At 33.7% G+C, this 20052-nt stretch overlaps 3 protein-coding genes across 3 annotated transcripts in view; 2 read left to right on the top strand and 1 right to left on the bottom strand.

Moving 5' to 3' along the window:
- Positions 1 to 4381, top strand: part of LOC107017686 — a 32320-nt gene extending 27939 nt beyond the window's left edge. The window contains exons 15-17 of the mRNA XM_015217907.2: positions 1537 to 1634; positions 1976 to 2415; positions 2811 to 4381. Of these exons, the coding sequence (XP_015073393.2) occupies positions 1537 to 1634; positions 1976 to 2415; positions 2811 to 4105 (1833 nt within the window). The 3' untranslated portion in view covers positions 4106 to 4381. The remainder of the gene's footprint in view (positions 1 to 1536; positions 1635 to 1975; positions 2416 to 2810) is intronic.
- Positions 4382 to 10519: 6138 nt separating this feature from the next.
- On the bottom strand, positions 10520 to 15679 carry LOC107018184 (interferon-related developmental regulator 2). Its single transcript, XM_015218598.2, has 13 exons — positions 15365 to 15679; positions 14449 to 14614; positions 14237 to 14317; positions 12981 to 13063; positions 12763 to 12878; positions 12567 to 12677; positions 12277 to 12386; positions 11722 to 12031; positions 11554 to 11631; positions 11428 to 11478; positions 11251 to 11337; positions 11001 to 11078; positions 10520 to 10851 (listed from the first exon to the last, which is right to left on the bottom strand). Exons 1-13 carry the CDS (start codon positions 15372 to 15374, stop codon positions 10810 to 10812), a joined length of 1323 nt encoding a protein of 440 aa, XP_015074084.1. The 5' UTR covers positions 15375 to 15679; the 3' UTR covers positions 10520 to 10809.
- A 1857-nt stretch (positions 15680 to 17536) lies between these two features.
- LOC114076747 lies at positions 17537 to 18926 on the top strand. Its single transcript, XM_027916133.1, has 5 exons — positions 17537 to 17898; positions 17985 to 18068; positions 18150 to 18426; positions 18557 to 18693; positions 18803 to 18926. Exons 1-5 carry the CDS (start codon positions 17620 to 17622, stop codon positions 18866 to 18868), a joined length of 843 nt encoding a protein of 280 aa, XP_027771934.1. The 5' UTR covers positions 17537 to 17619; the 3' UTR covers positions 18869 to 18926.
- Positions 18927 to 20052: the final 1126 nt, after the last annotated feature.

Here is a 20052-nt window from a genome sequence, read left to right as displayed (position 1 = left end):
TTATTATATATGTGACCATCTCATCTAAAAGCGAAATCATTCATGTCTCGACAATATACATCTGCCCCTGACGTTGGTAACTCAAAAAAAGATGATAGGTACAATTCAAAAGTCAATGAATTTTAGTATTATGAATGAACAAACTGTCAATATATATATATATATATATATATATATATATATATTACTAAATACTTAAAGTGGGAAGGTGTTAAGTCCGAAATTGAATCAACTTTTAAATGAGAAAGACATTAAGAAAAGATGATAATGAATAGATCATGGTTTCAAAACCCTTCAATTTAAAATTAAATTTTGAACTCTTATCTTTTCATTTTCTCATATGAATTAAGAAAAACGTTGGTCTTGCAAACTTATAAATTAAGACATTGGACAATATGAGATTTTTTTTTTTTGAAACTGATGATATGAGATAAATCATAAGAAACAGTAGTGTTCAATTGTTGTTTCAAACTTTCTTCTTTTATTTGATTCCTTCTTCTAAGTTGCTCGGACTCTTTACTTTTGGTGCAGCACCCGCGTCGACACGACGTGGGTGTGGGTGTGGGGATCCGTGTCCGATTTGGTCAACGGATTTTGGGTACTTTGCCAAAACCGATGGGAATGTTTGGGAATGATTCCTATAATCAATACAAAAGCTAAAGTGAAATTAGAGAATGGAATATCTTTTATATAAAAATTTCTATGTCACTCCTTTTCATTTAATCTCCTTCCATGTTTCTCCTCAAGTTCTCTATTTAATATCTTATAATTTAGATTTTATAACTCTATTCTTCAGATATTTTAATTAGTTTTAGGCGAATTTTCCTGCACCCATATCCGTGCATGGATCCATAACGCCGAGCTTAAAAATTTGATCATAAAGAATCCGGCCTCTAGAACCGCACCCGCTGCACCCGAGCAACTTAGTCCTTCTTCATCTATGTATTGTCACATTTAATTATATTTATGCTTTTCATTTTTATCCCCTCTCAAATTTCATGACATCATTATTGCATGACAAAATATAATTATGATTATATGTGAGATTTCTGATGATTCATTATATTTGTTTAGTAAGAATCTCTTCTTTCTTTACAACGATTTTTAGATTGCATAATATCAATTTCTAAACTCTCAAATTTATTGATTATGTGGAAGATGTGATGAATACATTATTGTTTCGGACAAACGTGCAACACATGTTCCCAAAGACTAGTGTGTGTGTGTGAGTATATATATATCTCTATGCGTGTGTTAGCCCAAACAAGATGTCCAAATAAGAACAGTGAGGCCCAAACCGATAAACTATTCATACCAAAAGGGTTATATCCATTGATAAGTTGTGAAAAGTTTAACCATAAATAGTCCCTTAACCAGCCCACAAATAAGTGGAAGATTCGTTGAACTGTGAAATGTTACCCTGCCATAATGTGATGTGCTTCCAATGCCAATAAAATGTAACTCATCCAATTCTTGTCAGTAGTGTGTGAAATTTGTTATTTCTTACTGTACGAAGCTTCATACTTGCGCCTTCAGGTGATGGATTTCTTAAATGATGCTGTGGTATCTATGGATGCGTTTGTCAATGCGTATAAGCAAGCATCCATCTACTTCTGCTGTCCTGTTGAAATGAGGTACTAACCTTTTGGTTGTTTTCTGTTGCATCAGTATGTGTAGTGTGTTGATTTACCAATGAATTACTAGGATAAGCACTTAGAATCTCAATGTCTTGCTCCAAAATATGGAACTCATTGTATTGCAGAGTATCATTGACTCTTCATTTATTTGTCTCTGATAATTTGCAACTTATTTGTTATTTCACGCTTTCCATGCTTAAACCTTGTGAGCTGCACTTTTATTATTGCGAATTTGGGTAATTTGTGTTCTCATTACCTGCCTATGGATTAATAGTTTTGTGCTTATTTGAGGTAGGCACAACAAAGTTCATATTCATTAGCGTCTTTTCTCTGTGCAGTCATGGAAATGAGGAGGTTCTTACTACCCTTGCAAGATTGCATAATTTATTGCTTCCCTCTTTGCGGCGGGGCTTCCACATAATTTTAACCTCCGGAGAGAAAAGTTTGACGGAGTCATCTAATGAAATGCGCTCAAATGTTTTTGTCAGTCTCAAAATGTTATCCACAAGGATAGTAAATTTTGGTTGGAAGCTGCTATACTTGTGCTATCTAAGTGATGAGGCGTTTGTTGAAAGTTCTCCGCTTCCTGCTACCATGAAAATGTTCCCGACCAATGTGGAGGATCCTGCTATAAGAGCAGATATATTAGTGCAGTCAGTGAGGGATATCAGTGGAGATTACTCGCAGGCTCTAGAGGGCCATAGAAAAGGAACGTTTCTCCAAATCATTGAACAAAATTACAACATAATGAGAAGAATCGAGTTACTACGGAATACAGGTAATTAGCTGAAAATGATGCGTAGAGGACTTGTTTCTCAAAGTTTAAGGTGGTTATCATGCTATGGGTCATAGATTCCAAATGAGAGCATGCATGACAGAAAGAAAATGGAACATATGAAACTCTGTTTAGAGTGTGAATTAACATTTTCTGTGATTGAAGCTTTAGCAGAAAATGCCAGAGATATCTACATTCGTCCTCTCTTTATATGGCTTGTTAATATTTTGGTTGAGAAACTTAAGCCTCTCTTCTTTCTTTAATCCTTTTGAGAAACTTAAACCCCTCTTCTTTCTCAGTTTTACTCGTCTGATGTCCCACGTCTCTGCTTATTCTTCATTCCACTCATGCATGTTTGTGGTTTAAGATGATATCTGAACTGACTTAGTCTCATGCAGGGTGGATATCAATGGATGATGATCAATTCAAGTTTCTGTTGGGGATCACAATAAGCCCTGTAGAAGATAATATTGGAAGGGCAGCCCATCCGGCAGCCTCTGGAAAAGACAACCGACCCCAGGTTGATGAAGATGCTGCTATTATGGAGTCAAAAATAAGTCAAATAAGAGACCTGTTCCCTGATTATGGAAAAGGTTTCTTAGCTGCTTGTCTTGAAGTATATAACCAGAATCCTGAAGAGGTCATTCAGAGGATTCTTGAGGGTACCCTTCATGAGGAATTGCAGTCCTTGGACATCTCCTTGGAGAAATTACCACCACCCAAGTCTGATGTTGCATCCATGACCAGAAATGACAAAGGTAAAGGGAAACTAGTGGAATCTACACCAATTCCCCCTAGAAACATTGTGCCCGCAGCATCGCCTTACAAAGCTGTAGGCTCTTCTAATTCATCTATAGCTCCAGCTGGAAGATTTATCAGAAAAACAGCCAGTGACGAGCCTGCTTCCTTGACACTTGACTCTAGAGATGCGAAGGATTTGGCAAAAACCCTTGCACTTTCATCACAGCTCGAGTATGAAGATGAGTATGATGACTCATTTGATGACTTAGGCCTAAGTATTGGTGATTCAGCATTTGAGGAAACTGAGAACCTCCAAGACAAGACAAACTTCAGCCGTGGGAGAAGTTCTGAAGCTGATAATGGTAGCTCAGCTTCCAATGCTTCTAAATGGGGATCAAGAAAGATGCCACAGTTTTACGTCAAAGACGGCAAGAACTATAGTTACAAAGTTGAGGGTGCTGTTGCAGTGGCTAATTACAATGAAGCTTCTTTAGTAAATCAAGCTCAAAAGGAGATGATACATGGGTTGGGACGAGGTGGTAATCTTCCTTTGGGTGCAGTTAAACGGCTGACCGAGCCAAACGAGGAGAAAGACGACGAGCCGGAATCAAATGAAATGGGTGGAAGGGGCAGAGGTCGAGGGTTCTACAGAGGAGGAAGAGGTGGGAGAAGAAGAGACTCAAACGAGGAGAAAGACATCGAGCCCGGATCAAATGAAATGGGTGGAAGAGGGGGAGGTCGAGGGTTCTTCAGAGGAGGGAGAGGTGGGAGAAGAGGGGGAGAGTCAAACGAGGAGAAAGACAATGAGCCGGAATCAGATGAGATGGATGGAAGCGGGGGAGGTCGAGGGTTCAGAGGAGGGAGAGGTGGGAGAAGAGGAGGGGGTAGATCAAATCATTACAGAAAGGATCAAGCCATGAAAAAACACTTTTCAGGTTTGACAGGCCATTGATATGGAAGCTTCCTTTACAAATTGTTGATAAGCCACCAGAAAAAAAAAAGATATTACCTTTTAGTTACCTTACAGAGTTATTTCAGTTGGATTTTGTGTTCATCAAATATACTTTAGTATATACCATGGCTCAAAGTTTCTTTGAATTTTCCGATGTAGTAAAAAAGCAGGTATTTATGAGATGAGGATTGAATATAAATGGTTATGTAAAACTATGACGTTGAGGATTAATTGGAAATAATTTTTCTGCTCGGGAGATAAAGGAGTAAGGTTTGCATACGTTTTACCCTATTAACACTCCCATTTTGTTGTGTTACATGAGACGAAAAAAAACAGTCGCGTATTTGTAAAAGTTAGCTTGTAAATATGAAAATATGCATGAAATAAAACATTAGAGATTATACGTAACTCATTATGGAGATCTTCAAAGTTTTTTTCAGAAAATTTTCTTGGGTGCTCTAAGACATCAAATCCAGACTAATACATATGAAAAATCAAGAAAGTTGTGTTCTTAAAACTTCGGTAGTAAATATGAAATATGCATGAAAAAATGGTGAAATTATATGTAATGCCCTCCTGACTCATAACAAATGTCGTTATAAAGTTTTGCTAAAAAATATTGGGTACTGCAAGACGTCAAATTCATGTACTAATACACACGAAAATTCAAGAAGTCGCATGATTTCTAAGCATTGGCTCGTAGATGCAAAAACATGCATTAAAAATTGTGGGACTTTACGTAATGTTCCCAACTCATTACGAAGACCTTCATAATGTTTTTTTATAAAAAAAATCGAGTGACTTAAAGGCGTCAAATCCATGGCTAATATACACAAAAAGTCAAGAAAGTCGCATAAGTTCAAAAGTTGGCTCGTAAATGCGAAAATAGTGTTAAAAATAACCGGACTATAAAGTCTTTTCGACAAAAACTATGTGTGCCCCAAGACGCCAAATTCATAGGCTAAAACACATGAAAATCCAAGAAAATCGCATAATTCTTAAAAGTTGGCTCGTAACGAAATTATGCATGAAAAAAATGGTGGGACTATACGTAATACTCCGCCAACTCATTACAGAGGTCATTATAATTTTTTTTAATGCCCTAAGACGCCAATTCATGGACTAATACACACGAGAAAAAAACGCATAATTCCTAAAAGTTGGATCGTTAATGTAAAAATATGCGTAAAAGTTGGTGGTCTATATGTACTGTTCTCCAACTCATTATGGAAGTCCTCATAAAAAAGATCTAAAAAAGTTTTGGATGCCTCAAGACGTCAAATTCATGGGCTAATAATGCACACGAAAAGCAAAGAAAATCGTGTAATTCCTAAATATTGGCTCGTAAATGCGTAAATATATGTGATATAAATGGTAGAATTATACGTAATGGTCTCCTAACTCATTACGAAGGTCCTCATAATAATTTTTTTTAAAAAAAATTTCGGGTGCCCCAAGACACGAAATCATGGGCTAATATACATATGAAAATTAAGAAAGTTGTGTCATTATTAAAAGTTGGCTTGCAAATACTAAAATATGCATAAAAATAATGAACTATACGTAATATCTACAACCTCATTACGAAAGTCCTGATAAAGTTTTTTTTAAAAAAAAATCAAGTAGCACAAGGAACCAAATTCATAGGTAATGCATATGAAAAATTTAAGAATATCACATAATTCCATGGATAAACCCTTTTAGTGGCAACTTGTACAGTATTAAGGTCACCACGAATAAGATCTTTTAATGACGATTTGTACCGTATAAGCAGCGACAAAAGTCGTCAAGAAAGAGACCTTTTAGTGGCGACTGAAGAAGTATTTACAGCAAAAGAATATCGCCACCAAATAAGTACTTTTAGTGGCGACTTACAGAGTATTAGCAGCGACAGAATTCGCCACAAATGAGACCTTTTAGTGGCGAAGGATAGAGTATTCGACAAAGATCGCCACGAATACAATCTTTTAGTGGCGGCGTGTACAATATTAGCAGCGACAGTTCGCCACGAATACAAACTTTTAATGGCGGCTTGTACAGTATTAGCGGCGACAGTGGCTGCCACGAATGAGTCCTCTTAAGGAGTATTAGCAGCAACAAAAGTCGTCACAAATAAGAAATTTTAGCGGCTACTTATGAAGCATTTACAACGACAAAGGTCGCCACGAACATGTTTTAGTGACAGACTTATATAGTTTTAGTGGCTATTTGTTATATCATTAAGTCATACTAGCATTAACTTAATTATAGTGGCGACATAGTTGTCACTACTAAGTATCTTTTAGTGGCAATTTTGAAAATAATAACTCTTTTTTGGAAGGAAATAATAACGAAAATTGACATAAATAAAGACATTCATCCTAAAGTCTTAACGGACGTCCATAAAAATTTTGGTCATTTTGTTTCGAAAATTTCTGATCACAAGAAATTCATGAACTATAGCACACAAAAATCAGTAAAATTTACATTCACCTGCGCTGGGGCTCTTTTGAACTTGAAAATGCGTCTGTTTTTCCCACAGGACGAACTGGTCCATTACTAAGGTCTTAACGGACGTTCATGAATAATTTCACTCGTTTTATTTCGAGAATTCTGGATCACAAAAATTCATGGACTATAGCACATGAAAATAAAAAAATCCCCGTTTACCTGCTTTGGGGCTTGTTTGAACTTGAAATTACGTCCATTTTTCCCGCGGGACAAACTGAATCCATTGCTAATGTCTTAACGGAAGTCCATGAAAAAATTTATGTCATTCTATTTCGGAAATTCCAGATCACAAATAATTCATGGATTATAGCACACGAAAATAGGCAAAATCTGAATTTACCTTTTTTGGGCTCGTTTGAACTTGAAAATGTGTTTGTTTCCCCGCAGGACAAACTTGGTTCATTGCTAAGATCTTAACGGATGTCCGTGAAAAAGTTTATCCATTTTGTTTCGAGAATTCTGGATCACAAAAAATCCATGGATTAACACACGAAAGTCAAATAAATCTTCATTTACCTGCTTTGGGACTAGTTTGTACTTGAAAATGTGTATGTTTTCCGCGCGGGGCAAACTCGATCTATTGTTAAGGTCTTAATAGACGTCCATACAAAATTTCAGCCATTTTATTTCAAGAATTTTGAATCATTAAAAATCCAGACTATAGCACACGAAAGTTGATAAAATCTTCATTTACCTGCTTTAGGGCTCTTTTGAACTTGAAAATGCACTTGTTTTTCCTTCATGACAAACTAAGTATATTGTTAAGGTCTTAACGGACGTCTATGAAAATTTTAGCCATTTAGTATAGGAAATTCCTTTCACAAAAATGCATGGACTATAACACAGGAAAATCAACAAAATGTGTGTTTACTTGTTTTTGGGCTCGTTGAACTTGAAAATGTGTCTGTTTACCCTATGGGACGAAGTGGGTCCATTGCTAAGGTCTTGACGAACTTTCATGCAAAATTTCGGTCATTTTATTTCAAGAATTTCATATCACCAAAAATCCATGAACTATAATGCACGAAAATTAGTAAAATATGTGTTTACCTCATTTGGGGCCTCGTTTGAACTTGAAAATACGCTTATTTTTCCTGCGGGAAGAACTGAGTTTATTTCTAAGATCTTAATGGGCGTCCATGAAAAATTTTAGCCATTTTGTTTCAGAAATTTTGAATCACAAATAATCCATGGACTATAGCACACAAAATTAGCAAAATCTGCGTTTACCTACTTTGGGGCTAGTTTGAACTTGAAAATGTAGTCGTTTTTCCTGCGGAACTAACTTGTTCTATTTGTAAGGTCTTAACGGACGTCCATGAAAAATTTCAATTATTTATTTGGAAAATTCTTAATCGCAAAAAATCCATAAATTATAACACACGAAAATAGGTAAATTTTGTATTTACCTGCTTTGGAGCTCTTGTGAACTTGAAAATGTTCCTATTTTCCCCGAGGGACGAAATGGGTCCATTTTTAAGGTTTTGGTGGACGTCCACGCAAAATTTCAGCCATTTTGATTTGAAAATTTCGGATTACAAAAAATTATGGACTATAACACACAAAAATTGGCACAATCTGCATTTACCTGCATTTGGGCTTGTTTGAACTTGAAAATGCATATGCTTTCCCCACCAAATGAACTGGGTTCATTGCTTAGGTATTAACGGAAGTCTATGAAAAATTTTGGTTATTTTATTTGAGAACTCCCAATTACAAACATCCATGGATTATAGCACACGAAAATCGGTAAAATTTGTGTTTAACTATTTCGCGGCTCGTTTGAACTTGAAAATGCGCCCGTTTTCCCAGCGGGATTAACTGAATCCACTACTAAGATCTTAATGGACGTCCGTGACAAATTTCGATCATTTTGTTTTAGGATTTTGTTGATCACAAAAAATACATGAACTATAACACGCGAAAATCGATAAAATATGCATTTACCTGCTTTAGGCTCATTTGAACTTGAAAATGCATACGTTCTTCCTACGGGATGAACTGGTCCATGTCTAAGATCTTAACAGATGACCATGAAAAAAAATTTCATTTTATCTTGGAAATTCTGAATCACAAAAAATTAATGGACTATAACACACTGAAATCGATAAATTTACGTTTGTGTGCTTTGGGGTCGTTTGAACTTGAAAATTCGTCTGTTATCCTAGCGGGACAAACTGAATCCATTTCTAAGGTCTTAACTTACATCCATAAAAAACTCAATCATTTTATTTCGAGAATTGTTAATCAAAAAAAAAACATGGACTATAACACACAAAAATCGATAAAATCTGTATTTACCTGCTTTTGGGCTCATTTGAACTTGAAAATGTGCTCGTTTTTTTCCGCGAGATGAATGGATTCATTGCTAAGGTCTTAACGGATATCCATTAAAAAATTTCATTATTTTGTTTCGAGAATTTTGAATCACAAAAAAATTCATGGACTATAACACAAGAAAATCAATAAAATTTGCGTTTACGTGCTTTGGTGCTTGTTTGAACTTGAAAATGTGCATGTTTTCCCCACGAGACGAACTGGGTCCATTGCTAAGGTTTTAACGAACGTTCATGAAAAAATTTCAGCCATTTTTTAAAGAAATTGCGGATCACAAAAAATCCATGTAGTATAGCACACGAATAACAATAAAATCTGCATTTACCTATTTTGGAGCTCGTTTGAACTTGAAAATGCGTTTGTTTTTCTGGAGGGGCGAACTTGGTCCATTACTAAGGTCTTAAAAGACGTCCATGAAAATTTCCGGTCACTTTATTTTCGAAATTCTGGATCACAAAAAATTCATGGACTATAGCATACGAAAATTGACAAAATTTGTGTGTACCTAGTTTGGGGCTTGTTTGAACTTGAAAATGCCCTTGTTTTCCCCGCGGAACGAACTGAGTGCTTTGTTAAGATCTTAACGGACGTCCATGAAAAATTTTGGCAATTTTGTTTCGGAATTCCTGATCACAAAAAATTCATTGACTATAGCATACGAAAATTGACAAAATCTGTGTTTACTTATTTTGGGGCTCTTTTGGACTTTAGAATGCGCTAGTTTTTCCGCGGGACAAACTGGGTCAATTGCTAAGGTCTTAAGGAACGTCCATGAAAAAATTCGGCCATTTCATTTCGGAAATTCCTTATCACAAAAACTCCATATATTACAGCACAGAAAAATCAGAAAAATCTACATTTACGTGTTTTGAAACTCGTTTAAACTTGAAAATGAATCTGTTTTCCCGATATTGAGTGTCATAATTAATAGATACATTCTTATCTACAAAGATTCATAGAACTCAGGAAATACACATAAATGATGAGTATAAGTTTATGGATAAACTTAATGAAAGATACTTAGTTTATGTTAAAAGGTAGAAATCACAACTTTTTTTTACTGATATATTAGAAGCCACAAGTAAAAGCAAAAGTTATTTTTTCCACATGAAGTATTTGACTAATAATTTAAGAACTTCATTTGCATGATAGTATAATTTGTCTTAAACAACAGTTGCTTTATGCATGTCTACATTAGTTTCCATAAGCAATGAACTTTTTACATGTATTATTAAACATTATTTGTTAAGAAAGAATTATTAAAAAATAATATTGAAACATCATTTGCTTAAAATATACAACAAATCATTTTTAATAGTGTTAATCCTTAACAAACACAAAGTATACAATATCAGAAATAGCAAAATATTATGTATAAATAATAAAATCTACTGAAATTAATCTCTGTTTATAAATGAAGTTAAATTCTACCAAAAATAAATTATATTGTGAATGTCAGAATAAAATAAGATTAAAAAATATTAGGTTTTACCTTATCTGTAATCTAATAGGTTATATTTACTACTCGTATTCAAATAGATCCAATGGCATTCAATCCCAAATATGCTAACCTTTAAAAAAATCAACTCCAACAAAACCAAATAAAACCTTACTTCAAAAATTTCAACAGAAAGTGGCTGGCATTTCTTATGCACTACTGATGAACTCCATCAGAGGTAACAAATCAAATGTATTTTATTACATAATGAAAAAGAAAAATAAGGGAATACTACCAAGTAGCAACCAAAATGATCAAATAACTATCTTTTTTAATCATTTTGTTCATTAAATCTGTCACTATGAATGTATAGTATGACACGAAGGAAAATTGTCCTTGCATGTTTTCGAGGGGGCTGTGTTGCTGCAACTGGTTGTGTTCAGAACTCATCACCACCCTCATAGTAGCCGACATTCTTGTCCTGAAATAAATATATCTCAGGTTTAGTTGAAGAACCCTACACCCCATAAACTTGGATACAAGATCCATCGAGTGTGTGAGCTGCCTAACAAATTTTCTCAACACTCGGGGAAAAAAAGGAGTGTGTGTTCGCAAAGGAAAAGAACTTGCCTGGGACAACATTCTTTGCTTGTTTAGAAATTGAGTCCTGGCTTTGTTAAGGATGGAATTTGGCGACTTGTACATTCTCTGCAAAACAGAACATTATCTTTAAAATGCTTCCTCAAGTTTAAACAGTAGGTCCATCTCCCTCCCAATAACAAGGAATATCGCTTTCTTTTTCCAAACTAAATCTGGAAGAGGTACATTTCTAGAGCAACTGTTACAAATTAAAGTGGTACGTAGAAGCTCAAGATGCCACCTTGTCAGTTCCAGATACACGATGCTGAGAAGCTGGGAGATTCTTCTTCGGTGTGAAACCAAATACATCATGAAGAAACTCATTTTCCTGCACAATTTGGAGAGGAAACAGCTAATTACCACAAGATTAAATGATTCCAATAGCCCAAAAGCTTGATCTTTTGATTAGAAAACAAACCTGCATATGCTTCACAAATCCTCCTCCAAGGAAGTGCTTAAGGAAGTTTAACTGTCAAAAAAACAAAACGATTTCAGCAAATATGTAGTGAGTTCTATTATAAAACTAAAAAGAAACAAGACATACCTGTATCAGATGAGCCCAAGTACTTGTGCTAAGCAATAGCCCACCAATCTTGACTGAGGTTTCGGGACTATACCCATCCTAATGTTAATCATAAGACAATTACAAAATGCAGCAAAAAGAAAAGAGAATGCAAGAGGAGAAAGCTGAAGATATGGGATACCATATTACCTCTAGAAATTCCAATATATCTCGGAATGTGTTCCTTTGATTGTTAAGATCCTTCTTGGCTGACCCTTTACCTCCAGCCTCTGCCGAAAGGGTTCTTACTTGGTTCAGTACTTTTGCCCTTAATCCCTGTATATGTAATAATTCCCTAGATTTGTTAGTTTCATCTGCGGAGCTGTCACTAGATTCTTTAGATTCACCAGAAAACTTTTCCAGACTCCCAACTTCAAAAACTAAAGCAAGTGTTTCGCCAGCTGCAATGCGCACAGATCGGTCTTCCTTGTCTAGAAGATTTGAGAAGTAGGAGATTGACCTGCATCATGAGTAAATAATTCAGCATCTAACACTATCACCAAACATGAGCCTTACAACAGCTCATAATTCACACATCTAATTTTGCATGGAAGATGCCACAGTTACAAGTTCTTCCGACTCTTCTTTCCTTTATCCTCTTTCTTTCTCATTCTTTTTGTTGTTCTGGTGGTGGTGGGGTGTGGGTGTTGGGGTGGGGGGGGAGTAGGTAGACGTTGAATGGGGATTTTAAGAGAATTTACTCACCCTTGCCAACTTTTTGGGTTTAGTGTCCACCCATCCATGGTAGTAAGAAGGAAAGACCAAGAAGATACAACTGCTGTTATCATTACTGGTGAAGGTTTAGCAGTAGCCACCTGATCCATGGACCAGACATAATAGTGAACAAGTTAAGAATTGTCTAAGCAAATAACTGATTTCATTGATAGGTATCAAGCGTTTCAGAATTAAATGATTAGAAAACATCGCATATACAGCAAAATAAGATAGTAAATAATCTATTCCAGAAAACGAAAAGATGACCATGAATAACATACATTGGGACCCAGTTTTGGATTGATGACTTGCCACATCAATTGCATAGACTCTTCTGTTTCCTCAGGTTCTTTGCCACCAACAAAGGTGATAATGGCCAAACACTCCAGTAACTAAACCACAAAAAACAAACAGCAGTCAGCTTTGGAGCTAGCAAGCACTAAAATTAAAAGAATTTTTCATCAACATTGAACATACCGAGGATATTTTAGAATTGTCAGATCGAGATTTAAGAGCAACTGAGATAGGTTTTACTGATTCTTCCAGAATCTCGTGTGCTTTGTCCCCAGGGCCAGCAGTTAAAGCAAGAAGCCCTATCACCAAACCAAAAAAATAGCAAAATTTCCAACTCAAACATTTGATTCAGTGGATCACAGTAGAAGGACCACAATTAATCAACAGCACAAACGACTAACCAATAACATGAGATGCCAAAGCTATCTCCTTGGAGGAACCACGTCTAATGGAACTCAAACATAGTTGCAATAATGTGGCAAACCTGAAGGATAGAACATAACTATGAGAAGTGCACAACAAGACATGAACCTAGGTCCTAGAGTACCTTTTTCTTTTTCTAGGATAAATGAAGTAATTTATGTGCACCTAGAGCATCTTAGAAGTCAAAACATGATAAACAGGCCTACTACAAGAGAGTGCAATAAAATATTCCTAGGACTGGAATCACAATGCAATGCTAGTCTGTCAGAAGTTCCCTAGTAGAGATTCCATTCACTGTATTAGATAATAGTCGTGGCTGCATACTAAATTTGAACAATAATATAATCGATAGCTTGTTCTGTCGCATAGAATTAAATTCCTTACTAATATAAATACCAAAAATGATGAATATATCACAATTACAATGATTTTTTTTATGACAGAAAAATCATCCTGGAGCAAAACCTTGGAAACTTGGGGTTGATGGGCTCTCCCATCTATCCTTCTCAACTTAAATACTGACTTTATTCGGTTGGCATAGGGCTCGAACTTGTGAACTAAGACACAAGTCCCTCAACCTTCGCCAAATGAGCAAACCCCTGAGGGCTCATCATTACAATGATATTAGTAATGCCTATGCAACTAACTGAAGGTTTCAAGGTACTTTCCAAGCCATTATTGAATGAGCTGTAAAAATCTAAGATATGGGAGAAGGGGTCTAAATATATCTTTATAGCATTGCACGGCTGATTATACAGAAATTTTTTATTCTAGAGAAGTATTATTGAAATAGTTAGCTGCCACGAAGAATAGGGAAGAACATCTTCATCAATGTAGAGTCTGCTGAATGAAAACAGACTGCCTGGTGACTAGATCAGTGAAGCACATAAACAGAAGAAGCACATCTATAGATTATACACCTATGTCATCTGGATAAACACGGTAGTAGGAATGATTTCAAGCAATGTATAAATGCTGTCCCCGCGGCAGAATATTTTTTGAGATGTTTAGCATTACTAGTTAAACCATACACCTTGGACATCTGGACAATCATGTAGCTGAAATCACTATAATGCGATCCATAATGGCAGAAATGTATACCACTGCTAGCCAACCCCCTCTCCCAAACCCTCAAACAAAAGCCAGCATAATACAATATAAACTAGCACACCTTAGAGGCAAGTATAACAGATTTCCTAATATAACTTCATAAAAAGTAGGCAAATTTCCTTACTTCTTTTCAACAAATTCATGTTGTATGTTGCTATTGAATGCTTCTATAATAGATGTCAAAGCCTTCTCTCTTGTTGATCCCCTAAAGCCAACAAACAAATAGAAACATAAGCCTTATTCTTCAACAGAAACAAAAACCTCAAGTGGAGCTAATGATCAAAGATGGGAACTTCAGAATTGAGTAATCACTTCTAGCATTCAAATATATCAAACCTTTTCTCATAAAGGGCATCCACACATTGATCAAGGACAGTCTCCTTATCAAATTGAACCTCCTCTAAACCAGACAACATCATATCCGACCGAGTAGTTGATGATGAACTCAAGCTATCCGTGTCATCACTATCCAGCATAGCAGCATTCCTACGTTGTGAACTTCCTAAAAAGAGAAACAATTCGACCAGCAAACACCCTTTATTCCTAATTCCATTTAAAGTTCCAATACAACATTTAAATTCCCAAAAGCCCCCACAAAGCAACACACTTTACCCAACTGCACTAAAAATTAGGAATTGATTTTGTGCTTCACCCATCAAGATCCTACTGTTATCAAAAACAAATACTAACATTTCATCAACATTAAGTTAATTGAACCCAAAGATCAACATTTGTTTCACAAACAGAAACCCAATTCAATAAACTTAAAAATCCACAATATACAAGTCAAAGAAGATAAACCCAATTCAATTTCACGATAAACAGGCAAAAATAGCAGAAACCCAATTCAATAAACTCTCTAATTTTTCTTCCTCGATAAACAAGGCAAAAAAGAGAAACCCAATTCAACTTCACGATAAACAAGCAAAATAGCAGAAACCCAATTCAATTAAACTCTCTAAGAACGTTTTCACAATAAACAAGTAAAGCACAGAAACCCAATTCAATGAACTCTCAAAGAATTAATTTTTTTCACAATAAACAAGTAAAAGAACAGAAAGCCAATTCAATTTCATGATAAACAAGCAAAATAGCAAAAACCCAATTCGAATAAACTCTCAAATTTCTCTTCCACAATTAACAAGTCAACGAAGAGAAACCCAATTCATTTTAACGATAAACAAGTGAAAAAACAGCAACCCAATTCCAAAAAAATCGATATATTTTCATAATTAAGGAAGCGTAAACTTACTTCTACCCATGGTGACAGCTCCAGGTAACAAACGGTTAGAAGCAAATACAAGTTTGACTAAAACTCAGACGATGAAAATGAAAGGAATCAAAAGGCAAAGCTGGCGTTGAACAAACAGAGCAATGAAACTTTTTGATTATATCGAAGAACAATGTATCCATAAAGAAACTTTTTGGACAAAATTGAGAAAAAGGAGAAGATCTAGAGAAATCACAAGATCACAATGAAAATGAAAAAGAGAAAATTGTGGAAAAAATGGCTCTGCTATTTATAGATCTAATAATAAATTTCGAGGAAAATTTCTCTTCACGCAAATGAGATATTCCGGGTGGGTGGCTGCGAATATTCGGGGCAGGGGCTGTGGTAGGGATGATTACGTGGCGTAATCTGAGCCGTTTATTTCGTCACGGATGCACGTGACGGGTGCACGTGCGTAATTTCGCCTCTACGAAACTGAGTGGCGTGTGTTTATGTAAAATAAATAAATTTATTATATATAAAAGTACAATACATGTGTATATACATGGTAATATTTTTATATTTTTTTTACTAAATTATTCATCGTAAAATAAATTCAAAATTTTAATAATTCATTATAAAAATAAAGTCATTATTTTTTATTAATTAAATAATATTCATGGTATCTTCACTAAAAACATTTAAGGTATGATGGTAATAGAATAAACTAAATTATTTAAGATATGATAGTAAGAGAATAAATTATATAAGCTAACAAAGGAAATTTCTTGAAATTATATCTCAAAATAGCTTCTTATTTAAAAGGTATCACAAAATACTATTCATTGTATCTTTACTAAAATCATTTTGATGAGAGATAAACTATATAAACAAAGGAAATTTCTTGAAACCATATCAAAAAATGACTTCTCATTTAAAAATTGTCACAAAATATTATTTATTGTATCTTTACTAAAAATATTCTGGTGAGAAACAAAATATATAAGCAAGATAGGAAATTTCTTGAAAACATAAAAAAAAATGACTTTCCATTTAAAATTTGTCATGAAATATCTTAGCCTAAAAATTCTGGTGAGAGAATAAACTATATAAGTAACAAAGAAAATTTCTTGAAATCATATGCAAAATGACTTCTCATTTAAAAATTGTCACAACATATTATTCGTTGTATCTTTACTAAAAATATTTTGGTGAGAAATAAAATATATAAACAAGATAGGAAATTTCTTGAAAACATATCAAAAGATGACTTCTCATTTAAAATTTGTCATGAAATATCTTAACCAAAAACATTCTGGTGAGAGAATAAACTATATAAGTAACACTGGAAATTTCTTGAAATCATATGCAAAATGACTTCTCATTTAAAAATTGTCACAAAATATTATTCGTTGTATCTTTACTAAAAATCTTCTGGTGAGAAATAAAATATATAAGCAAGATAAGAAATTTCTTGAAAACATATCAAAAAAATGACTTCCCATTTAAAATTTGTCATGAAATATCTTAGCCAAAAACATTCTGGTGAGAGAATAAACTATATAAGTAACAAAGAAAATTTCTTGAAATCATATGCAAAATGACTTCTCATTTAAAAATTGTCACAAAATATTATTCGTTGTATCTTTACTAAAAATCTTTTGGTGAGAAATAAAATATATAAGCAAGATAAGAAATTTCTTGAAAACATATCAAAGATGACTTCCCATTTAAAATTTGTCATGAAATATCTTAGCCAAAAATATTCTGGCGAGAGAATAAACTATACAAGTAACAAAGAAAATTTCTTGAAATCATATGCAAAATGACTTCTTATTTATCACAAAATCGACAATGACAAATCAAGTACGTAAATTGCAATATTATTACAAAAAAATCATTCCACATGTACTCAAAAATATTGCAGTTATAGCAACACGAAAACTTTTGAATGCAATAAAGAAAAGGTAAAAATGAATTTCAATTAGATTTAAATTTTAACAAAAAATAATAGAATAATATTTCACGTACTTCAAAAAGTTATTAGTAATATTAATAAATCTATATGTTTATATGTAGATGGATTTTAACAAACTGTTTTTTCAAAATGTGTAAAATCCCCTGTTTTGAAAAGAAAAAAAAATCCCCTGTTTTTAGAGCTCAAAAACTCCAATCCACATTTCAAGATTTTGCCGCCATTTTTGCGTCCTCTTTAATTTTCTGTTTCTACAGTTATTCTTTGCTCTATATGAAAACAAAATCCCCAAGAAATAACTAATCAAAAGAAGAAGAAAAAAATGGCAGAAGATTGGGGTGATATCTTCAAAAATCTTCAAATGAGTGCAAATGAAGAAGCTATTTTCAAAGGTGATTACGAAAGAGAATTCGTCCATAAACAAATTTTAGCAGAAGAATTTGAAGATATTGGAGAAGATAACGAAGATTACATCGAAAACATGCTTAAAGAAGAAGAGAAAATCGCCATTGCTGGACTCACTAACATACTTCCATTAAGAACACTCAGCCTTCCATGGCTTCTTGAAGCTCGCCGTACTGCAATCTACAACATTGTCTACGTAATCAATCGAAAATCGAAAACCCCATTTCATTATTTTTATTTTATTTTACATTTTTTTTTTGAAATTTATATCTATATATGCAGATAGGAGGATGTAATGGAGTCAGAAAAATCACAGTTTACACAGCAATGATTTATGTTGATAGGTATCTTTCATCAGTACCAAAAGTAAGTACTTCCTTTCGTTATTACTCATTCCGTTTCAATTTGTTTCTGTTTCGTTAACTTTACTTAAATTTTTTATTGTAGAAACCAATATTGCCGATTGCGAAATTATTGGCAATTTCATGTTTATATTTGGCTTGTGAGCAATTTGAAGAATATGAATGTCAAATTTCAACATCAAACTATATAGGAAGCATAATGAGTATGAAGTACAATATTATTACACAATTCAAATGGATTGTAACTTTTCTTACTCCAATTCAGTTCGTCAAATATTTCTTGTCAAGATTCTGTAGAGATATTTCAAGAAAATTGTACGCCAAATCCATAACTGTTGAAGTCATCATGAGTACAATTGGAGGTACGTAATTTAATCCGCCAAATATGTATAGTTTTCTTTAAATGGTGTTGAAAGAAATGAATATTAGACGTAACTATAACTAACGCGGTTTAAATTTAGGCTAACAAAGAATTTGTTTATATTGAAGCAGATGTGAAGTTAATGAGTGTTAGAGCATTTGTAATAGGAGCAGCAGCAACATTATTAGCATCAAATTCAAATATATTGACACATGAAATGATAAAGGATGAGATTAATGCCTTGCCTAAAAAATGGATTATTCCAATTGTGAGTATTACTATATCCTTTTTTTTTTTTTGTAAATTATATGTTATAATTTATAATATATAAAGTGTTGTAATTATATATTAATATGTGTTGGAAATTGATTGTGCAGGATGAGGTGTGCTCTTGCTATGATAATTTGCTAGAGACCAATAAGCACAGACTTGACATAAGTTGATAATTTGGACTGTAATTTGCTGTTTTATGTATAATATTTTGGACACAAACAGAAATATTATGACATAGTTACTATTTTGGACTGTATATTGGTGTAGTGCTCTCTAATTTAATTCACATTATTTTGTTATTGTTATTACTCTTATATTTGTATTTTATTTTCCAAACAGTTCGAAAATACTTTGAAAGTCAACTAAGACTTATTTGAAAGTCAGTTTAATGGAACTCTTGCATGGATACAAATTGCAATGAATTTCAGGAGTGCAAAATATTTTAGAAAAAAAAGGTTCAAATTTATCAATCTAATTTTGGTTACAATTTAAAAATTATCCTCCACTATACTTCAGTTAAGTTATAGAGCCTGTTTGGCTCAGCTTAAAAGCTGGTCAAACTGACTTAAAAGCTGGTTTTTGACTTATTTAACTGTTTGGCAATACTCAAAATAGCTTATTTTAAGTTAAGAAAAACTTATTTTCAGCCAAAAGTTAAAAGCTGGGGTAGGGGTGCTTTTTTTTTTTTTAGCTTATAAGCTGTTTTAAGTTGACCACATTTTTATGTTTTTTCCCTTAATATTTTTATACAATCTCCAAATTACTCATATAACCCTAACATCTCTTTCTTCTATTTTTCCCTTTTCACGTTTGGCATAACAACTTCAGCACTTTTATCCAAACGCATAACTGCTTATTTTAAAAATAAGTTTCAGCACTTTCAAAAGTACTTTTTTAAAGCTGCTTTTATTAAGCTCATCCAAACGGGCCCATAGTCTTATTTTTTCTTGCTAGCTCCAATTCTTTTGCACTCTTGACGATTCGAATTTACAATCGATGCATATCATCTGAGTAACTCTCTCGTTGAATTACGTTATAGTCAAGGGCAATGATGGAACTAAAATTTAAGTGAATCCAAAAAAGTGCTATTAGGATGCAACATTTATCACTTACGGATTGTTTAGTAGCGCGATAAGAAATAAATTATTGATGTTCTAATTTTCGTATAACTTATACAATGTTTCGTAAGTAGATACTTTCTCAGTTTCATTTTATCTGAGGTAGTTTGACTAGACACGAAATTTAAAAAAGAAAGAAAGATTTTTAAAATTTATGATCCAAAATAAATGATATAAATTTGTGTCGATATAAATTAAAATAGACTTTTTTTTAGTTAAATTATTATTTTATATAG

The sequence above is a fragment of the Solanum pennellii genome, chromosome 4 (assembly GCF_001406875.1).
Source record: "Solanum pennellii chromosome 4, SPENNV200".
Taxonomy (NCBI): domain Eukaryota; kingdom Viridiplantae; phylum Streptophyta; class Magnoliopsida; order Solanales; family Solanaceae; genus Solanum; species Solanum pennellii.
The sequence above is the reverse complement of the archived record's forward strand: the minus strand, read 5'-3'. Positions and strand labels throughout refer to the sequence as shown.

Excerpts from the sequence above, each read along its gene's own strand:
- LOC107018184 (XM_015218598.2), bottom strand. Across the intron at positions 12,879-12,980 it reads TTTGGCATCTCATGTTATTG|GGCTTCTTGCTTTAACTGCT; the intron begins GTTAGTCGTTTG and ends GTTTGGTGATAG. Across the intron at positions 11,632-11,721 it reads ATATATTGGAATTTCTAGAG|GATGGGTATAGTCCCGAAAC; the intron begins GTAATATGGTAT and ends GATTAACATTAG.
- LOC114076747 (XM_027916133.1), top strand. The coding sequence starts at position 17,620 with ATGGCAGAAGATTGGGGTGATATCTTCAAAAATCTTCAAATGAGTGCA. Across the intron at positions 18,069-18,149 it reads ATCTTTCATCAGTACCAAAA|AAACCAATATTGCCGATTGC; the intron begins GTAAGTACTTCC and ends TTTTTATTGTAG. Across the intron at positions 18,694-18,802 it reads AAAAATGGATTATTCCAATT|GATGAGGTGTGCTCTTGCTA; the intron begins GTGAGTATTACT and ends TTGATTGTGCAG.